The sequence below is a fragment of the Semicossyphus pulcher genome, unplaced genomic scaffold (assembly GCF_022749685.1).
Source record: "Semicossyphus pulcher isolate SPU_LCO1_2020_fin unplaced genomic scaffold, fSemPul1.0.p SCAF_27, whole genome shotgun sequence".
Classification (NCBI taxonomy): Eukaryota; Metazoa; Chordata; class Actinopteri; order Labriformes; family Labridae; genus Semicossyphus; species Semicossyphus pulcher.
In genome coordinates, this window is record NW_027211701.1 from 2,524,172 (window position 1) to 2,543,858 (window position 19,687).

Consider the following 19,687-nt stretch of genomic DNA (forward strand, 5'->3'; position numbering starts at 1 on the left):
GTTACTGAATTGTTTCCTGATTACACTGCAAACATCATCTCTGTCTGAATTATGTTCACAGTCAGTGTTTTATTGACTGAATGAAGCGTTACATTGCTGAGCAGCACAGAGTCAGAGGTCAGAGGTCGTGGTGGATGGTGGTCTCACACAGACTTTGGCAGCAGAGAGCAGAGTTCACAGACTGAGTCCAGTTTGTGTTTGAAACAACAGAAACACTTTGGTTCATGTTAATGACAGTTTGTGGTTTCAGCTTCATTCTAATAAACACATCGTGTCCAAAGTCACTGCAGATCTTTTCTGTGTGAAACCAGACCAGGATATTTCTCCAACATGAATCTCATTTTATATCAACTTCATTTCTAGGAGACAGGACCATCCACAGACTAAATACTGAACTACCATTGTGATCCAGTCTCCATGCTGCACTCTGCAGACCAGCAGGCTTTCTGTCTGTCACTGATGATCTGATGTTGACTTCTACAAGTCAAAGTTCACTTCTTGTTCTGTTCCAGCTGCTGGAGGAGAACATTGTCAGTTTTGTGAAGAACGAGCTGAAGGAGATCAAGAGGGGTCTGAGTCCAGATTACCCAGAATGCTTAGAGAGTCAGAGTCAGGATGAGGAGGTGTTGGACAGTGAGGAGGAGGAGCAGAGGAGGAGTAGCAGAGAGGCATTTGTGAAGATCACACTGCACTTCCTGAGGAGAATGAAGCAGGAGGAGCTGGCTGACTGTCTGCAGAGCAGTAAGAGGATTTTAACACATTTAACATGATGGAAAGAGGAAATGGAGGCAACATGGGAGAGGGTCACATTTAAAACTCTGCTGTTAATATGATGCACACATTTTATCAGATCTATGAACTGTGAGAAACTGTTCACACCTGATGTGCTGAAGAGATTTCAGAGAGGAGGGAAATAAACACCACCCTGATGTGTTTAAGTTTAAAATCATCAGATTGATTATAGCTTCAACTTATTGATCACATTTCTTGTTTGTTCTTTCAGGAACTTTTGCTGCAGTTTGTCAGCGTGAGCTCAAGTCTAACCTGAAGCAGAAGTTCCAGTGTGTGTTTGAGGGGATTGCTAAAGCAGGAAACCCAACCCTTCTGAATCAGATCTACACAGAGCTCTACATCACAGAGGGAGGGACTGGAGAGGTCAATGATGAACATGAGGTCAGACAGATTGAATCAGCATCCAGGAAACCACACAGACCAGAAACAACCATCAGACAAGAAGACATCTTTAGAGCCTCACCTGGAAGAGATGGACCAATCAGAACAGTGATGACAAAGGGAGTGGCTGGCATTGGGAAAACTGTCTTAACACAGAAGTTCACTCTGGACTGGGCTGAAGACAAAGCCAACCAGGACATACAGTTCACATTTCCATTCACCTTCAGAGAGCTGAATGTGCTGAAAGAGAAAAAGTTCAGCTTGGTGGAACTTGTTCATCACTTCTTCACTGAAACCAAAGAAGCAGGAATCTGCAGGTTTGAAGAGTTCCAGGTTGTGTTCATCTTTGACGGTCTGGATGAGTGTCGACTTCCTCTGGACTTCCACAACAATGAGATCCTGACTGATGTCACAGAGTCCAGCTCAGTGGATGTGGTCTCTGGATACTGGATTTGTTAAGAGAGAAAATAGCGCAAAAAGAATGGCGCAGTATATGAAATCGTAGGACGATGATTTTGTGTTGAAAATTGATCACCCTTGCCTGCGTGTTGATTTTTATAGGGTAAGACTTTTTGGTTTCATGACCCTGGCATCTCGCCGGAAGTACTTATTCTACGTTCAGAACTGGACAGAACTCCGACCACAAGACTCGGGGAGTAAGCTAATAGCTTTGCATCCACTACACTACTAGCAAGTTTATCATACAACTTGGTGTCCAAAAATCCCTTTAAGTAATTGTTATTGACATCATGAATCCTTCATGATCCCACTACAATGCAGGTCATAAGTACAAATATGTCTGTAAAGTAATCAAATTCAGTCACTAATCACAAATTCTTCTTCAGGTTGGGTGGCTGTTATCTGTCAGACAGAAGCTGTGAAGCTCTGTCCTCAGTCCTTAGCTCCCAGTCCTCTAGTTTGAGAGAGCTGGACCTGAGTAACAACAACCTGCAGGATTCAGGAGTGAAGCTGCTGTCTGCTGGTCTACAGAGTGAAAATCTTATACTGGAAACTCTCCGGTCAGTATTAGGCTGATTGTAAAGTCTCACTCTGTCTGAGACATTTTCCTCAAGTTATTGTTAGTGAAATCAAAACAGAAAGCTTCTCATGATTCCACTATTATTCAGGTCATCAATAAAGATATGTCAGTAAAGTCGACAAATTCAGTCACTGATCACTAATTCTTCTTCAGGCTGAGTGGCTGTAATCTGTCAGAGAGAAGCTGTAAAGCTCTGTCCACAGTCCTTATGTCCCAGTCCTCTAGTCTGAGAGAGCTGGACCTGAGTAACAACAACCTGCAGGATTCAGGAGTGAAGCTGCTGTCTGCTGGACTGCAGAGTGAACATTGTACACTGGAAACTCTAAGGTCAGTATGAGGCTGATCGAAACCGAAGTTGATATTTTTTCCGTCAACCCCCTTTAGGTTATATGTTTTACAATTGGTCAAAAGTCAGTAAGATTGTTTTTTATTATATCATTTTATTTCTAGGCTGTCAGGCTGTCTGATCACAGAGGAAGGCTGTGCATCTCTGGCCTCATCTCTGAGCTCCAACCCCTCCCATCTGAGAGAGCTTGACCTGAGCTACAATCATCCAGGAGACTTAGGTGTGACGCTGCTGTCATCTGGAATTAAGGATCCACACTGGAGACTTGAAATGCTCAGGTATGGACAGAAAATAAGAGTTTAAAACTTTGAAGTGGGATTCCCTTTTTTCTAGTTGTTGTGTTTCGCTCACTTAGTGAAGGACCCAAACACAGGACACAGACAAAGCAAGGTGTTTTGAAAGGATTGAATTTATCTGCAAGCTGGTTCGCGCAAACAGGAAATAGGTGGTGTGATGACGGGAGAATCCCTTAACACAGCAGGCTAGTAGTGGTACTGAGGCACAAAAAAAACAAAACAAACAACACTTGGATTTCACCAAAATTCACAAAAGCCGATTATATTTTTACCGTAAGGGGTTTCACAATAATCTGACGATGAGTGGTGGAAGACTCAGTGTCTTTGTACTGCAGGCTGATTATGAGATGACAGGCAGGTCAGTGTACTGAGAGGATGATGAGCTGATGTTTGTCAGGTGTGATGAGACAGAGCCAGAGGAGGAGCAGCCACACCCACGTCAACATGACCACAAACAAACACACATGGAGACACACAGGGGACACAATGTAACACAGGGAGAGGGGAGACAGGCTTGAGCTAGGAGACATGGAAGGCTGGGTAAATCTTCATGTGATTGGCAGGCTTGAGTCTGACCACTGTGGTGTTGATGACAGATTCAAAATCATATTATATTATATCATATTAAATCGTATTATATATTTCAGCATTGTTGCACTCCTAATATTTGCACTATTGTCTTTCGAAGGCTTGTAGATACTGGTTTAACAATTAATGTTTAATGTTGGCTTGTACATATTAGTTCAAATTAAATGTGTAAGTGTCCATAGAGAGCAAAGTTAAACCGGAGTCAAATTCCTGTTATGTGTACATACCTGGCCAATAAAATTGATTCTGATATAGAGAGTTTCTTTGAATCAGTTTTTAATGGGATATTTTTGAAGAAAGCCAAACTACCTGATCTTGTCTATAGTTGGGAGCCGAGGGCTAGAAACAGAGGTGGTTAGAAAACCACAATGAAAAGTGTGACATACCTGGTGTTTGTCAGGGAGTTGTGTGTGTACTCAATCCAGGGGAGATAAGTGCTCCAGTAAGAGGGTTTTCTACAGGCCACACAGTGAAGCGCAGCATCTAGGTCTTCATTTGCACGTTCAGTCTGGCCATTGGTTTGAAGGTGATAGCCAGAGGGTAGGCTCACTGATGCACCAAGGGCTCTACAAAAGGCCTTCAAGGCCCCCGGTCAGAGACAATGTCCGTGGGGATTCCACTGAGCCAGAAAACATGATTCACAAAGAGGTCTGCAGATTCAAGAGCTGTTGAGAGTTTGGGGAAATCTACAAAGTGTACTACCTTTGAAAAACTGTCTACAATGGTGAGAATAGTAGTGGTTACCTTGGGAAGGCAGGTTGAAGAGAGTTTGTTCTCCAGGAGTCTTTGCAGTACCTGCCTGACGTGAACTATGTGCTCTTCCAGGTAGTGAGAGAAAACAAGGATGTCGTCTAAAAAGATCTCGCAACACATCGGTCACCAATGCCAGGAAATGTCTGGGGGAATTGTTCAGGCCAAAGGTCATACTAGATACTCAAAGTGTCCTAGGGGCGTGTTTCAAGCTGTTTTCCGCTTGTCTCTCTCTCAGATTTTGACCAGGTTGTAGGCATTGCACAGATCCAGTTTTGAAAAGACAGTGGCTTCTTGGATGAGCTCAAAGGCAGAGTTGATGGGGGTAAGGGGTATTTGTCTTTTATTGTGATGGCATTGAGGCCTCTGAAATCAATGCAGAGACGGAGGGAGCGGTCCTTTTCTGCCACCAATAAGAAGTCAGCACATAGACTCTTGAACCCTGTAAAATGGAATATCTGTTTACAAGCTGCAGCACACATATTCGCCTCATGGCGTATGCTGCTTGGTAATGCTGTAGATTCACTCTCTGTTGTGAATGGCCCGCTTGGTTAGACCATAGTCTGCATCAGTCTTTGCCTAAAAAAACAACGTCAACAGGGGGTGGACTCTCAGCAAAAGTAGGTGCAAGCGGTAGGCTACCTTCCCAATCACAAGTTGGAAAAAGTACCGGCATTATAGCAAATTATTTCTCAATTTCCTCCCAAATCTTCTGATTTGGGGGCAAGACTCATGTTTGGGGGGGCAGAGCCCACCCATGCCCATAGCTGCTGCCAGTCCCACATATGACACTGATTCAAAAACATAAATTACCCAATAAAAAATAGTTAAAACTTTTCTGTGAACGTCTTCTTCTACTCCTTTTTCACATCTTTATCACAGACTAAGTGACAGACTGATGCAGACAGTTGACACAGATGAGTTTCAGCCTGTTTCTCTGTCACAGTGACAAACTGAGGAACACTGCTTCATGTTGAACAGCAGTTAGGACTCATGTTGGATAGAAAATCATTCTGACTGTTTCTTCCTCCAGGGTGGACCATGGTGGAGAGCAGAGGTTAAAGCCTGGTCTGAAGAAGTGTAAGTGTGGAATCAGTTTGACTCATGATGACCAAACAGCAGACTGTCAGTTAACAAAGAATAAACCCTTCAGGTGTGTCTGATGATAAACTGCTGCTGTGTTGTGTCTTTTTCTCTCCATCAGATTTCTGTGAACTCACTCTGGACTCAAACACGGCAAACAGAGAGCTCAAACTGTCTGACAACAACAGGAAGGTGACATGTGTGGGAGAGGATCAGTCATATCCTGATCATCCAGACAGATTTGACTTCTGGCCTCAGCTGCTGTGTAGTAATGGTCTGACTGGTCGCTGTTACTGGGAGGTCGAGTGGAGAGGAGATGTTTATATATCAGTGAGTTACAGAGGAGTCAGAAGGAAAGGAAACCGTCATGATTGTGTGTTTGGAGGGAATGATCAGTCCTGGAGTCTGAGCTGCTCTGATGATCATGGTTACTTTGTCCGTCACAATAACAGAGAAACATCCCTCCCTCTCTCCTCCTCCTCTGACTCTCACAGAGTAGCAGTGTATGTGGACTGTCCTGCTGGCACTCTGTCCTTCTACAGAGTCTCCTCTGACGCACTGATCCACCTCCACACCTTCAACACCGCATTCACTGAACCTCTTTATCCTGGGTTTATGTTCTGGTCTCCTGGTTCCTCAGTGTGTCTGTGTTCTCTGCAGGAGGGAGAGTCTCCTTTCAGTCCTGTGGTCTAAATGTTGCTGGACGAGGCTTCACTTTGGTTCATATTTGGCTGATTGTGTTTTTAATGTCACAAATGTTTTCCACTGAACAATCCTGACACAAAGAGGAAGTAACTCTAACCCTCAACTTCCACAGGATCCGTCTCCGGCGCGTTCCGGGTGCATACTGTCTGATGGACCAGAACTGCGGCCTAGACGGAACGCGCCGGACACAGATCCTGTGGGATCCGGGCGTAATGAACTACCAAAATAAAAGCTCAGCAAACTTCCTGAGATTTACACATTTGTCTCTAAATGAAGATGTCCACCCTTACTATTAAACACAATGAGCTTATTTACAGCATTTCATAAACATGTGTTTACAGACACATTAAACTTACATTACAGTGTGTACCCAACTCAGTGTGCACATTAGACAAGAGCTGTGAGCAGAAACACACTTAACTTAATCATAACAACAAGTCCTCTCAGTTTGTTTGAAGGTCTGTAAAAAAAACTTTTATTTTAACTATTACTGTGATTAAATCACTCGTTAGAGTTCAATCATGTGAAGACATAAGAGTGCCATAAGATAATTAATCTGTAATATAAAATAAATGTGGAATAATAAGGTGTAATTGAAAGAATAAATAAGTTATTAATACAAAGACAAATGAAAACGAGTTATTAAAACCATTATTTAATTTCATACCAATCATTAATAACTTTTTTAAAAATATACATGTATCTATTTTGTGCATGAAATTGTTTTTTAATTTGTTTCTTTATATGTTTAAATTATTTCATTTATCTCATTCTTTCTCTCAAGCTGTCAATCAACTATTCCTGTGCAGGTCATCCTGCTCTTGGTTTTAATGTCTTTGTATTAATTAGTAAATTATACGTGTATAATTTGTCGATTTTTTTTTTTTACATTTTATAGTAGTAATAAATTAATACATTTTAAAACAAATACAAATAAAAAATGTGTGTTGTGTTCACTTTCACTGTTTTATTTGGAAGAATTAAGAGTCAATTTCACATGAAATGTGCTTTACAAATGCATTTGACTTAAGTAATTAATTACAGTTTTTTTCAATCGCTAACAAGCGCTTACCCATACTTCAGATACTTTTTCTAAACTGTTAACACAGACTCACACCTACAAACCACAATTGGCCAAATGGATAATTTTCTTCTCAAAAACACATTTTGTTAAATATATACTAACTCTTCATTTCAAAATAGAACACATCTTTCTCTGCACACACTAACTTTACCAAAACACTGGAAATCTGACTCAAAATGAAATTATTCTGTCAAAGAATAACTCTTGTTTTCACTTCCCAAGGTACATGCAGTCAATCAAAGTACACCAGGTTTCAAAATACTGGCTATTACTGACATTACAAAAACTGCATAGACTTTTATGTTTCAGTTTTACAGGTATTTGCATGCAAAACATGCAATCCACTGTTTTTACAGTACATTTCTTGGTTGGGAACTGTATGTCCACATGTAATGTTCACATTCAAAAGCATTCAAATCAGTTTTTTTTCCCTTTACTGTTTACTACAGGAGGTACAGTAGAAATACTGTTTACAGTATGATAGAACAGAAAAAGTTTTACAGTATTGCTTACAGTGAACAAAATATCCATGAAACACACAAGAGCATTCTGAACAAAAAAACAACGGCAGAAAGCCCAGATAAAAAGGGGGGGAACTAAAAAAAGCACAAAAGTCCTGTATCTAATCTCTGCGATCTTCAGGGTTAGGCCACATGTTTTCATCAACATCGTATCTGATATTATCCAAGGCGATGCACCTGGGATAAAACCGCTTGGAATGTCGGATCCATCCCTTGGCAATCATCAACTGTGATGTCCCTGCAGCCAGCATCCATGGCTTCAAGGAGGGACATCTGGTCATGTGGCTGATGGTCATAAACCTTCCACCTCCATGCAGAAAAGAACTCCTCTATAGGGGTTGAGGAAAGGTGAATAGGGTGCGAATGATGGAAAGCCACATTGTCCCAGGTGATTACAAAGGTCCTCATGTTTTCACCCTCCTTATCCTGCTCTGGAACCAGGCGCTGGTGGAGATCATTGAGAAAGGCAAGGAGGCGCTCGGTATTGTAGGGTCCAACCTGACATCTGTGAAGGAGTAATCCTGCATTTGCAATTGCTGCACACATGGTAATGTTTGCCCCTCTCTGTCCTGGCACATCAACTGTGGCCCTTTTTCCAATGACATTTCGTCCACGTCGACGCCTTTTGGCCAGATTGAATCCTGCCTCATCTATGTATATGAATTCATGAGGGGCCTGGTTGGCCTCCAATTCCATAACTCTCTGAAACAAAGTTTATGTAAATCATGTCATTACTGTATACCATACTGTACTGTAACCTATTACTGTGTAGGTTACCTACTTGAAAAGTGCAAAGCTTATAGAACTGGACATTGAATTGAATATACACTATACCTGGACATATTGTCGTCGTAGCTCCTTGACTCTCTCACTGTTCCTCTCAAAGGGAACAGTGTAGAGCTGCTTCATCCGCACTCTGTGTTTGGACAATGTCCGCGTAATGGTTGTGAGGCTGATGCTATCGATATTGTCAAATATCTCATGGTCCTCCACAATTCTACTTTGAATTTCATGCAGTTTTATTGCATTATTTGCAACAACCATTTCTACAATGGCAAGCTCTTGATCATTATTGAGGAGCTTTCCTCTTCCCCCAGAGGGAGGAAGACGTTGCATTCTTTAGAGGGACAAAAAATTCAACATATGCATTACTGTATGGCCTTATTGACATGTCAAGTGAGAATAGAAACAATCCACGTAAAATGCAATACTTACCTGTTGGTTTGTTGAAAGATGCGTATAATGGAGGCAACCGTTGACCGCCTCAAATTGGGCTGCACCAGCCTCTCTTAGTGAAAGACCGTGGTTGATTACATGGTCAATGATAGTGGCACGAATTCCATCACTTACTACTGTTCTTGCAGCCCTTGGAATGCCACCACCACGCATTCTTACACCTCTACCTTGCCCTCTCCTTGGGCCTGCTCTTCTCCCTGGCCCTGCTCCTCTCACTGCACCTGCACCTCTTACTGCACCTCTCACTGCACCTTCTCCTCTCACTGCTCCTGCACCTCTCACTGCTCCTGCACCTCTCACTGCACCTGCACCTCTCACTGCACCTTCTCCTCTCACTGCTCCTGCACCTCTCACTGCTCCTGCACCTCTCACTGCTCCTGCACCTCTCACTGCACCTTCTCCTCTCACTGCTCCTGCACCTCTCACTGCATCTCTCACTGGGCCAGCTCTTCTCCCTGGGCCCCTTGCTCTTACTCTTCCTCGTCCAGACATTACAGTGTTTGTCTTTTTCTGTTTCTGTTTCCAAAAACATCACTCCTCAAAGTCCTCCTTTTACTGTATAAGTAATGCCACTGAGTCTAAGCCAGACTGGAATCAGCTGTGGTTTGCCCAATTTACCCAACATAAATCAGCTGTGTGTCAGTTATTCAATTGTTTGTTTATTATCAGCTGAGATATATTGTTTTAGAACTGATATCATTGCAGAAGAGGTTTTTAGACTGTATCTAAGGTTTGGAATATTGTTTTTGCCATTGTGGGATGTTGTGTGTTAACATTCGTAAATAATACAAAAACAATCCATAATTTTGTTGGGAGGTATAGCTTGTCTGTTAAGAAAATGTAAGCATTGTGGAAATGTGTTCACTGACTGCATATTGTGTGAAAACGACATGAAATGTGTGAATGGTATGGCCACAAAACACCGATGCTGTGCTAATTGTGTTTAGAGTTTTGAAAATGTGACCACTGGTTGGACAAACGCTTGTTAGCGACTGAAAAAAACTGTAAGTAATACATTAATAGAAACATTTCAAGGCTTTCCTTTTTAAAATATGAATAAAAAAAATATTATTTAATCTATTGTGGAGCTTCTGTTATGAGTCAAACAAGAATAGCAGGCGTTAATTCAGAACCATTTGTATTTATTTTTGTTTTCATCCTGTAACATCGTTTTCATGACAACAAACTCTTCAACAGTAAAATGAACCAGAAAAAAATTCTAAATAAAAGCTCCCTCACTCAACTTCAGTGTGGATGTTGGTGATGAACAGAGAGGAGAGAGGAAGGAGGTGGACTTAAAGAATAATATAATATTATTCAAAAACCTATTGTGAATTGGTTTCAACCCATTTCTCTTCTAAACATACGCTAATGTTGCTAAAAATAATAATAATAATAATAATACAAAGAACAATCACTGTAAACAAAGTGTTACATTAGGGATTTGTCAAAGTTGGGCTTTAATGAGGAAAAATCAAATATTAATAAACAATGATAATAAAAAATAAATACTAACTACGTGCCCTACATGTGTTTCTTCTGCTTTAAATCGTATCAAAATGAAAATATCCTATTGCAACAACTCGGTTTCGCAACAATGTCAGAAACATTTTTGACCAAAAATATCAGCAAAAAAAAAAAGCAAAAAGCAAAAAAACCCCCAAAACAAATAAACAGATCAAAACAAAAATGCCACAACAGGTGAGTGTTTAACACACCTCAGAAAGTGTAATGCATCTCTATTTTAAAGCAACAGGATTATGTTTTTATACGCTTGTGTCATAAAGATTAATGACCTACAAAGGTTTTCAAAATAAAGTTGCAATATTAAAGGATTTAATAAAACTACCAGAACTGGACCAGGCGATAAACTTATAATAATATAATTTAAAAAAAGGTTTAATAAAAACAATAAAGTGACAATTTCACTATTTTCTTTTACTTTCATGACTTTATTCTCCAAATCTTAAATATACTTCCTCCAACAGTGGCCTTAAAACTTCGTCACTTTTAACTGATCAGAAGTCAGTGTAACATGACTCCACATCCACAAATAAAAACACTCCCTTCAGTGACAAACAGAGTGAGATGTCACAATGACATCACTGGAGAAAACGGCAGACAGGCCACTGATTCATCCAAAAACAGAACACAGTAAATAAAAGCAGTGACTGAATGAAGAGTTGTGAGAGATCATCGGCTCTCTGAGTGTCACAGCTCTGCTAAAAACAGGCTGAAATCCTGCGTCTGAAACGGTTTAACACAAAAGCAAAGAATTGACAGAAAGCATCAAAAACAAACAAAAACAGATTATCGTGTGTAGTGAGAAAAATAAATAAAGTACATGTTAAGTGTGTCAAAAGCCATGACAAAATAATCCATACATGTAGCAGTCTCATTATTAGCTTTAGAACAACCTCTACTGTGTTTAACATGAATATAAATTATAACATCAAAGTGTTTAACTAATAAAACAGACTAAACTCGTTCATCTGGGTGTGAAGGCTTAAAGAGGAATTCATTAATCTTTAAACCAGGAACATATTTTTTCAACATGGGTCTAAATGACTAATACATACAAAATATATCGCCCGATCAAAGTACGAACACTAAACGTTCTTATTTTTTGGTCAGACGGGTTCAGATTGTTGTTCTAAGTGTCTGACAACATCACAGAAATGATCCCTACAGCGCTAGACTTTTTTGTTACAGAGGAGAGGTGAATGGAGTCTGGTCTCTTTGAAGATAGCGATGTAACGGCTGTTTCTTGTTAAAAATCATCTTCCTCTTAACCAAAAAGGTCTATCTCTGTAGGGAACTTTAACGTGATGTTGTCAGACACTAAGAATAACAATCTGAGCCTGAACCAGTAGAAAAAACATTAACTTGTAGTGGACAGATTTTGATCATGAGCCCCCTAGAATTAGATTGCAGTCATTACAGTCCTAATGATGGCTGCAGGCTGAAGGACTCTACTTGAAGACGTGTAAAAGTAACAGAAAAGACAGAATGAAGGATAATAAACAATATGTGACTGGCCTTCAATAATCTAAATCCTGTCATGAACCTTGTTTACCTGTACACACTTTAACCCCCAGACTCTGCAGGGAGAAACTTGGTCTGAACCTTTGAAACATGTTAGAAATGTGTGACGTGCGTTGACATGCGTTCTAACAGTCCGTCCTTACGGGAGCTTGTTTACAGTATCTACAGGGAAGCTCCAACAACAATGTGACTGAAGAGTTTTGCTGCGGTGGCCGTACGAGGGATTCTACTGTACATCTCATTAATGTCTCTGAGCACATATTATTACTGGTGAATTACAGTGTGGGTGTAACGTTGGTGTGTGTTTTAATGTGTGTGCGTGTTTGATTCTGGACCACTCAGCACTTTCTTCTATTAAATACACTCATTTTTCAGCCGGACAATGTAACCTAAAAAAGGTGCTATGTGGAACATTTTGTCATCACTATGTCTTCAACAGGCCGTTAGACTAACTCTGAAGTCATTAAACAGAAACACCTATGGTTTCCAAACTGTGGGTCGAGGACACAAAGGGGACGCCAGATGATTTGAAAGATACCTAAAAAAAAACAACATAATTTTTTACCGCACAAATATTTTTTCAAACTCTTTCAAATCTCTGCCTTTTATTTTGAAGTAATGTTTCTTTCACATCCCCGGGGCACAATTAAATATTTTGGGATCTTGTATGCAAAGCTTCCTTTCTGACGCTGCATCTTTCACAGGCCTGTGTTATGAGTTTTTAAGATAGCTATTTTTTCCTATCTCTATTTACATAATGCGCGACAGGATTTTTGTACAGGAAGTGTTCTGATCTGCGTTTTTAGTCCGAGTAGTATTGACCAATCATGTATCAGCAGGTGGCGGAGCATAATCCATTGTAATGACTTCCCGGCTCCCATCAGCATCATCTGACAATGATTTAGCTTCTTGTTAATCTCTATAAACAGACATCTGCATTTAAGTTCATCTGATAATCTGTTCTAGATCAAAAATTTTAACTTGAACCACCAAGCTAATTAGCATTTAGATTTCCCGACTCCCTCGAATGCATCAGAATGATGGCTCCGCCCTCCGTTCAACAAATTTGTGCATCATGATGTTGTTATTTCAGCAAACTGAAGAGTCGTTAATTAAAGTCAATCACAAGAAAATCTGTTTCTTTTTTTTGTTGCTTCCAGAGGCTAAAACGTCGTCAGATGATAGCCGATCGGTTCAGAGATTGGCGTTGGAGTGAAAGATTAAATAGTTAAAAATAGATCACAACACTGCCCTCTACTGGCCGGGGGTTTACACACAAAACAAATTGAACCACTACTTTAAATATTTTCTTACCCCTGTAACGTCTTTCATGTAACCTTTAGCATTTTAGATTAAAAGGTTAGCGTGCTATGCTAGCATTAATGTACAGCTTTACAGGCTGTTGTAAGGAACTTATTTCACCAAGCTGGCATCCCTTGACCCAAAAAAGGGTGAAGCTCTTACACGTACAGTCAATATAAGCTGTAACATGATGATGAAGTGTGATTCTGACTTTGACAGAGACATTGAGCTACACATAGCACCTTTTTATGGAGGAAGAGATGGTCTTTCTTGTTGTTTTCTGATTGTCTGTTGGTGAAATAAATCACTCTGTTTCTCTCACATTCTTGTATTTCAGCAGTATTTCTCATCTTTTCTCGCTTCTCACCTCGCCTCATCATTCCACACTCCATCCCACAATCCTCTGCTTTTTGGTCTTCTTTCTTTCTCTGCCTCCCCCACAGTCCTCCCGTCCTCTCTGTTCTCCCATCACTCCCAGAAGATGTTGGTGATGTCAGAGTCCAGGCTGAATATCCAGACCACCAGCGGTGCAGAGATCAGGACGAACGACCAGGAAACGCCCTTCAGGGACTGACGCAGTCTAGCCTTCACTGCACCGACCAATCCCGTACTCGCCCTCGTCCTCTGCAGCTCCTCCTCCTCTTCCAGTGACTTTAGGAGAAAAGGATGTCAACAAAGAAAAAGTTGAGAGCCAGAAAAAATTGAGATTTAAATCAAACAATCAGTGACAGGCATGTTTTCTGACCTGGATCTGGCTTCCCGGCTCGATGTAGTTGCGGGCGAGGAACTTCAGCACCTCGTCCATCAGGATGACGGGGATTGACATCTTCAGCACCACCACCCACTGAGGCCATGACAGAGGGCGGATCTGGAAAATCACCTGAAGTGGAAATGTTGGATGTTTAAGCCCCAGTGGACGCTTGTGTTTTAATGTTTAATGTAAAACACTGTCAATGATGGACTGTCGCTTGGTGTTTTAGTTTGACCAAACAGCAAAAGAGCGCCTGAACATCGTGTCGTGTATCAGACTCGAGATGATCTGTGAGTTTGCAATCATCACACGCTTGAAATTTTGAAGCAAAAAAAACATTTTTTTTTTATTGTGATACTTTGACATTTCTTTCTTGGAAATGTAATATTTTCTCCAACAGCGAGTAGATTATGATCAACATCCTGCCAGAAACTTCCAGCTCTTGGCGAAGTCTCTCCGGCCAGCTGCAACAAAAACCTTATTTTTTTGTAGGTAATAAGGAGTTGTACTCCACATATTAAATCTAAAGTCAATAAATAGAAACAGGAAGTCTGACAGAAGTTTAAAAAAAGTGCCGAGTTGAAAACTACTATAAAACAAATCAATCGGACTAATTTCTCTAAAAACTTTTGCAAGCTTTGCCTACAGTTAGGACAAGATGATTCTCAGAATTTACTGGCATTAGAATCATTAAACTCTTCTTCTTCTCTTCTTCTTCTTCATTAAAGTCTTTTACAGCATTTGATCTAATGCTCATGTCAGCCGTTTGCTCTACTGTCAGATGCTTTTTAGCAGGTGTTCTCAGGCTGCTGCTGTCGTGCACAACAGGCAGTGCACACTTCTCCCACTTGTCTCTGTTTAAGATGTTTGAAACATTAGTGACTTTAGATGAACTCTACAGTGGACAGTTGTTTACTCCAGGCTGGATGCTGTAAAACCAGACACTTCCAGCAGCTGAGGGTCGAACTCCTCGCTTTTATTAGCACTAGCTCATGCTGTCACATTTTACCTGTGTTTAAAGGGAACTTACATTACTATGAATTATGGGAGCTCAGGGAAACACTTCTGACCAGAATAACCCAAGTTAAAGTAAACATAAGTTTGTTATAAGCCATACATTTGAATTAATGGATTCATTGCAAAGCTGTTTAAAGGGATCGCTCTGATGCACACATGCTTACCGGCAGGGGGTCGACATAAAGGATGAGGAAGTGCAGAGCCATGGACAGACAGATGGCCCCCACCAGCCAGGGATTCGACCAGGGAGGCATTTTCAGCAGGGACTGGTTCTCTGAGAGACTGAACGGGAGAAGAAGGCAGCTGTTATTTTTACTCCTTCAGCTCTGTCACTTTACAGATAAGAATCGATGCTGGATCTACATCCTTCAAAAACTGCATGTAGCTTTAGATCCTGTTGATCTGGTGTAATAGATGTGTTGTTTCACACAGGACCGCAGTGCAGGATGTGTTGTTCTTACCTGTTCAAGGCGTTGCACATCTCAATGGTCACCAGGACAGACAGGGCCATGGTCATGGGGTAAGGAGACTCAAAGACTGAACACTGGACACCTGCAAACTCAGCGTGGCCTTCGCTGCACTGCAGGTAGTGAGACTGTGGAGGAAACGAGCGTGTAAATAACATCCTTCCTACTCACCTGTCTCAGTCACCTGCCGGGCCAAGTATTATAATGCTGTGATTGTTTTTTTCAGATATTATCCTGTGGATTTTAATCCTAACCGGAGTCAGAATAATAAAATGTCTTGGCCTGTATTACCAGTCAATATCAGATATTTGGCCTCGAGCAGCTCCTGAAGGAAATTCTGCACAATTTTATTTCAAAATTAAATCAATTCCAGAAAAAAAAATTAAAGATTTTAGACTTCCAGAGAGTACCAATAGTTATTTTTGATACTTAGACAACCAGGCTTTATATTTGGGATTTAAACTGCCCTCGGATAATTAGCATGTACACATCGTGGCTGTTCAGTCCTCACTTCTATGCAGAAATTGGATGACGTACCAGCTGTAAACTAGCTGATGCTTCCAATCCTAGTATTATTTTCCCTCAACATAATGAAAAATGATATATGTTTGCTCCTTTTATCAATAGGATTTATTTAATAGCGTCTGTGCGGCCTTGTTTATTCACTGTGTCCATGGAAAGTTGATGAATGCAGCCATAAAGGTAAAGATAGTCCTTTTCTAATAACTAAATCACTGCACACCACGAATGTAATGAAATGTAACATATATTTATAATTCAAAGATATATTTTAAAACTTATTTGGTCCCTCATGTACAGATTTGCTCTGCAGGCTCCGAACACCTTTAAAAACACTCAGCTTGTTCCGTAATTTATTCTTGGAAATTCTTTTTTTAACATTTCAGAGAAAACAGAATAGTCTGGATATATTTTCACTCTTTTTTCCCGTACTTATCAGGAGCTGCTCTCCCTGTTGTGTAACCGTTGAACATCAGTGAGTAATGCAGGGCCAGGAAGCATGAGAGGATAAAGAGTGATGTGTGTTTACCAGCTGATAGAAGGAAAGTTTGGGTCCGTCGTGGGCCGCCATGAACCACCAGGCAGCAGCTCCGACAGTCGCTGCTCCCACATAACCTGCACAGAAGGCGGTGAGAATTCTGTTTAGATGCTCTGATCATAAACAAATAATTTAACACAAAAGATCTTAGTCTGTTTTGCTTGTGACTCACATCCGATGATGAGGTAGCGGCAGAACAACCAGCTGGAGATCAGAGGCTCTTTGGGGGAGCGAGGAGGCCGGGACATGATGTCCAGGTCAGGGGGGTTAAAGCCGAGGGCTGTGGCCGGGAAACCGTCAGTGACCAGATTCACCCAAAGCAGCTGCACCGGGATCAGTGCCTCAGGCATGCCGAGGGCGGCCGTCAGGAAGATACTGAGAAGGAAGCGAAAGGAGAAGAAACCAGTTAATCATCGGCTTTCATTTCAGTTTATATAAACAAAGCAACATTGCTCTGCTTTGTTTTAAACCTGGATACGGCTGATCTCTATTTAGATCTGATTTGATTAAATGGATCTTTGTTGGTGCAACCAGACCTTAAACAATCGCTTGTCTAACATCTGTGCACCGCTTGTCTTTCTTCACAAGTGTTCACTCGTCATCCGCTCTCATACTAACCAGACGACCTCTCCGATGTTGGATGAGATCAGGTATCTGATGAACTGCTTCATGTTGTTGTAGATTGCTCTGCCCTCCTCCACTGCGGCCACGATGGTGGAGAAGTTGTCATCAGCCAGGATCATCTCTGAGGCCGACTTGGCCACCGCCGTGCCGCTGCCCATAGCGATGCCGATCTCCGCCTTCTTCAGAGCTGGCGCGTCGTTCACCCCGTCACCCGTCTGAAACCATGAGAGGGGGATGGTTTTGTGACGTCACAGGAGGAAAAGCGCTGTTACACTGGTTATAAACAGGCCTCTGATACTCTCACCATGGCAGTGATGTCACTCAGGCTCTGCAGGTACTCCACGATTCGACTCTTGTGTGCAGGCTCGACCCGGGCGAAGCACCGCACCGTCCTGCAGGCCTGACGCTGCAGGTGAGGAGGCAGCTCGTCAAACTCTCGCCCTGTCAGGCCCCCGCTGATCCCCGAGCCCTCCTGCTCCTCCTCCTGCTCCGTGATGATGCCCACCCTGCGGCAGATCGATAGAGCGGTCCCTTTGTTGTCCCCTGAAGAGAAGAATCAGGAATTGTAAGATTCTTGTTTTTAATGGCTTCAGACTAAACTAAACTTAAATCAGAATTCAGTTCCTTTCACAGAAACACAGGCAAAGATCCTCTGCAGATGCATGTATCAAATATCATTTATTTTTATAGTTTTGTATCAAAGTTTCAAACTTTTTATATTTGGAATTCTATTCCTTTAATGTCATACATTTTCAACATACATAAATATATCCATTAATTATAACATTATCATAGCAACATCAAACACGAGTTTAACACCACAATTTCTCAAACCCACTTCCAGCAGAGCCGCTGTGCGTTTCGGGGACTCACTACATTGAAAACCTTAACATCAACATCACTGATAGGGCACATATCTTTGGCCAAATGGAATCGATTGGCGTGTGTCTTTGGGAGTTGGGTGGATAGGGTGTCGCTGCACAGCGTCTCTGTTCTGGATGTCTGACTTGACGCTGGACGAGGACGGGGAGTCGCTCGTTCTTCCTCTCGGCCTTCACACACTCATCATGCTGCACTTTGTGCTGTTTTTTCAGCTGCTTGAAGAAGTTAAATGTGTTGCTTTGCAGCGCAGACGCAGGTTTCATGCAATCTCTGATGATTATTTTTTCTTACTTAACACCCTAAATACATCCAAACAAGTGATGACGAGCCGTTTCGAGAGACCAGCTCTTCGTCTTCTGTCCCAGACATTTGACTTTAGTTTCTCCCGACCGTCTCTGTTGTTTACTCTTCCACTCTAAACTGCTGCTGCAAGGTAGGCGCTCATCACATGAAATGCCAGCTCCCCCAAAAGTGAAGCCAAAACCTCTCCATCGCCCCCTGGAGGAGCGGCTGTTGATTTGATATGCAGCAGAGTTTCCAATGAGTGGAGCACGCATTTTAAAAGTCAATATCACCGTCAATCATGTTTATTTAATCGTGGGAAGACAAAATTGTGATCATGATTAATATCCGATTAATTGTGCAGCCCTACTGTACAGTGTACATTTATATTTGTGCAATCTCACCTGTGATCATGATGACTCTTATTCCAGCCTGCCGACACATTCGGACCGCGCTGAGCACCTCTTTCCTGGGGGGGTCCAACATGCCCACACAGCCCACAAAGGTCAGCTCCGACTGGGGAGAGGGAGGAGAGCGAGAGAGGACTAGTTTAACTTTTCTATTTTGCTTCAAGAGAAATGACCAACAGTTTGTTTCTTTATTCTAAACCAAAGACGGATGGGAGGAGAGGTTAATATTCCCGTCCTGCAGCAGTTGACCCCGAGGCTTTCTTTGATGCTCTTAAAACTGATGTGATTTTATATCCTAACTAAAACACACTGTTTGGATCAGGATAAAAAATATCATCTTCATCATTCACCTCATAGTTGGCAAAGCCGGCTGAGTTCTCCAGGTTCAAGCTGTGGATGTCAGGAGGTGTGTCCCTAGTCGCCATGGCCAGGCAGCGCAGCGTGTCTCGACCCGATCCCCATTCCCTCACAGTGGACAGGAGCTGCTCTCGAACCGCCGGGCTCAAAGGCACGCGAGCAGAGCCGCTGACACGCACGTAGTTGCAGCGCTCCAACACGCTCTCTGGAGCTCCCTGAGGAGACACGAGGGGAGGGGGAGCGCATTAGACACTGGTGGGAGGGCAGATGAAGACATTAAGTGGGAGTGTGACGCACCTTTACAAACATCTTGGCTCCAGACGCCGAGCGGGTGAGCTTATTGGACGAGCAGAAGACAGACATGGACTTCCTGTCTCTGGAGAACTCCAGCGTCAGCTCCTTCCTCATCAGCTGCTTAATCACCTGAAAACAACCACAAACTCAAATGACTGTCAGTGTTTCTCATAGAATGACTGTGTGGGAAGGAGATACATGTATATTTGTACAGCAGAAATATTGAAAGAAAAGATGACCAAACACAAAACAGCATAAACAGGAGAGGAAGCACCACAATCATTTACAGGAGGGACATAAGACCAGAGAACGACTCTCTCTGTGTTTATCTGATGATCATGAGATTGTCTTTAGACCCTTCACTCGACAGCAGAACAA

At 41.9% G+C, this 19,687-nt stretch overlaps 2 protein-coding genes across 2 annotated transcripts in view; one reads left to right on the plus strand and one right to left on the minus strand.

Moving 5' to 3' along the window:
• The window catches only part of LOC138604892 (NLR family CARD domain-containing protein 3-like), a 32,981-nt gene extending 26,914 nt beyond the window's left edge, over positions 1-6,067 (plus strand). Inside the window, exons 12-15 of the mRNA XM_069676928.1 lie at positions 2,366-2,539; positions 2,663-2,836; positions 5,226-5,272; positions 5,397-6,067. Coding sequence (XP_069533029.1) covers positions 2,366-2,539; positions 2,663-2,836; positions 5,226-5,272; positions 5,397-5,968 — 967 coding nt within the window. The 3' untranslated portion in view covers positions 5,969-6,067. The remainder of the gene's footprint in view (positions 1-2,365; positions 2,540-2,662; positions 2,837-5,225; positions 5,273-5,396) is intronic.
• A 3,879-nt stretch (positions 6,068-9,946) lies between these two features.
• The window catches only part of LOC138604894 (sarcoplasmic/endoplasmic reticulum calcium ATPase 2), a 31,558-nt gene continuing 21,817 nt past the window's right edge, over positions 9,947-19,687 (minus strand). Inside the window, exons 14-24 of the mRNA XM_069676929.1 lie at positions 19,313-19,438; positions 19,009-19,230; positions 18,653-18,764; positions 17,389-17,627; positions 17,079-17,299; positions 16,633-16,835; positions 16,452-16,537; positions 15,398-15,531; positions 15,101-15,218; positions 13,914-14,048; positions 9,947-13,819 (exon numbers count right to left, since the gene is read on the minus strand). Of these exons, the coding sequence (XP_069533030.1) occupies positions 13,637-13,819; positions 13,914-14,048; positions 15,101-15,218; positions 15,398-15,531; positions 16,452-16,537; positions 16,633-16,835; positions 17,079-17,299; positions 17,389-17,627; positions 18,653-18,764; positions 19,009-19,230; positions 19,313-19,438 (1,779 nt within the window). The 3' untranslated portion in view covers positions 9,947-13,636. The remainder of the gene's footprint in view (positions 13,820-13,913; positions 14,049-15,100; positions 15,219-15,397; positions 15,532-16,451; positions 16,538-16,632; positions 16,836-17,078; positions 17,300-17,388; positions 17,628-18,652; positions 18,765-19,008; positions 19,231-19,312; positions 19,439-19,687) is intronic.